The 1,947-nt window shown below is 42.6% G+C and overlaps 1 protein-coding gene across 1 annotated transcript in view; it reads left to right on the top strand.

Annotated features, from left to right (window-relative positions):
• Window positions 1-428, top strand: part of TEOVI_000799000 (dynamin-1-like protein) — a gene marked incomplete at both ends in the record, with an annotated part of 1,077 nt that extends 649 nt beyond the window's left edge. Inside the window, one exon of the mRNA XM_067223718.1 lies at window positions 3-428. Within this exon, the coding sequence (XP_067079819.1) occupies window positions 3-428 (426 nt within the window). The remainder of the gene's footprint in view (window positions 1-2) is intronic.
• Between the last annotated feature and the right edge of the window lie 1,519 nt (window positions 429-1,947).

Genomic DNA, 1,947 nt, shown 5'->3' with positions numbered 1-1,947 from the left:
ATAAGGGTAAGGCGAAGGTGAGCAAGGATAAAGGTGTCAAAGGACTGATAGAATCTGCCGTCTCTCAAGGGGAGAAATCCAACATGGGTGCTGTACCATCTTCCATCAAACTAAATGAAAAAATGTCAACGCATGAACAGTATATCAACGATGCAATTCGTGAGATGGTGGAGGGCTACTTTGCTGTTGTGAAGAGTAATGTTGCTGATCAGGTACCGAAAGCGATCACTCTTCTCATGATAACTAAGTTGCGTGAGGATGTGTATGCCAGGTTGGTGCGAAAACTGTATTCTGAAAGGTCCGTTGAGGAATTGCTTGCGGAGCCACCACAAATTGCTCAGCAACGAAGCGCCACCACGGCGATGATGACTGCTTTAACGAAGGCGCGTACCGCCCTTGACAGTGTTCGAGAGTTTGCTCTTATTTAGGCTTTGCGGTTTATATGCGTGTGTCTGTTGGGATTATGGGCTGAAGGGATATGCAGTGTTGCTGAGACGTGCGAGACTGCAACACGAAAAAATTGGATTGTACGAATGGGTCTTTACATTGTGATGGAATATGCGGGAATGTTTGCGGACAGATCTTTTGTGTATGAAGGAAGTACTTGTATGTAACGAAGTGTGTAATGAAGAAAAGATGGGAATACACTCTAAAAAATGTAGGTACCTTGTTTGGTTACTCAAACATGATTTTCCTTGATGTCTATTCTCTGACATCACTTTGTTGCTACGAATCCTGACATGTTTTTCGTATTGACCCTTCTTTGTAAGAACGGAATCTTTGAATAATGGGATTTTCGGGTGTTTATATCCTTACAACTCTTCGTTGTAACCTGTTTTGCTTTGGTCTTTGCTTTTTTTTGTTTGCCTTCACCTTCCACTCTTTGATCAGGTAGGTCGCATGTGGGTTAACTCGGAGACGGGAATTATTGTGTCTTTGTATCTGTTTGCGGCTTGGTGTGGTTGGAGAGGAAAAAAAAAACAAAGTTGAAGGAGCGTGCTGGTACACTACTCCTTACGTGGACGGGCGTTTTCGTCCTTTTTTTTTTCTGGCTCTACCTCGTGCGACTCCGAATGGCCGCGTGTCAAGCGCGCATTTCTCAATGCTTTTTTTTAAAAAATACTTTTTGCCTTTTGCTTCTTCTTCACTACTTTTACTGTGCAAACCTTATGTTTTTTTAATTACCTGATTGTGAGTAATGTATCTGTTGCAATCTGCCGCTGTGTGTACTTTTGCCATAACCACATATCTGTGGTGCGGTGACGTTCTTCCGTTTACTCACTTCGTGTTTGTATTTTCCCTCTCTTCCATATTTTCTGTTGCCTTGTCTCAATGTCTCTGGTCTTGTGAGTATTTTCAGCCAGATAAGAAAAAAATGTTTAGGATAATGTCCACCGTATTTGCTGTCGGTTATTACGAGATGAACAGAACGTGATAAAATCTTGTGGTTGACCGTTTGCTCATTACTTTTGCGTTTCCCCATTCACTATTTCGTAACCTCAATCCAATGTCATAACCAAACCTCCATGAGAGAGACATCTTGTGAGGCAGGACTGAATTTGTTTCGACCTTGTGTCGTGATTATATTTTATGCATTAAGTTGGAATCCCAAAGAAGGAAATGAGTACCGGACGAACCATGTATCCCCCCGTCGAACTCCTTTGATTTTGTTTCACCATTGTTGATAATGTGGAAAAGTTAATTTGATTGTCCGTTAACATGATAGCGGGGATATTTTGGGGACGATGTGGTTTTTTGTGAGAAACCGCCAAATGTGCCGCGTTTATGCGGAAATTCCAAACGAAGGCCCCATTCACTTGTAAGAACACACGCAGATGAATGGTGTCTTCGTTAGTTCGGGTGCTGGACGGTGCGCACAGGAATCGGATTCGGAAGAGGTAATGATCAAGTGTCATTTTGACGTGCTGTTGGTCATCCGTTTTGCGA

This window comes from Trypanosoma equiperdum, assembly GCF_001457755.1.
Source record: "Trypanosoma equiperdum strain OVI genome assembly, contig: ctg_1949, whole genome shotgun sequence".
In the NCBI taxonomy this organism is placed as follows: domain Eukaryota; phylum Euglenozoa; class Kinetoplastea; order Trypanosomatida; family Trypanosomatidae; genus Trypanosoma; species Trypanosoma equiperdum.
This window is presented reverse-complemented; position numbering and strand designations above follow the sequence as displayed.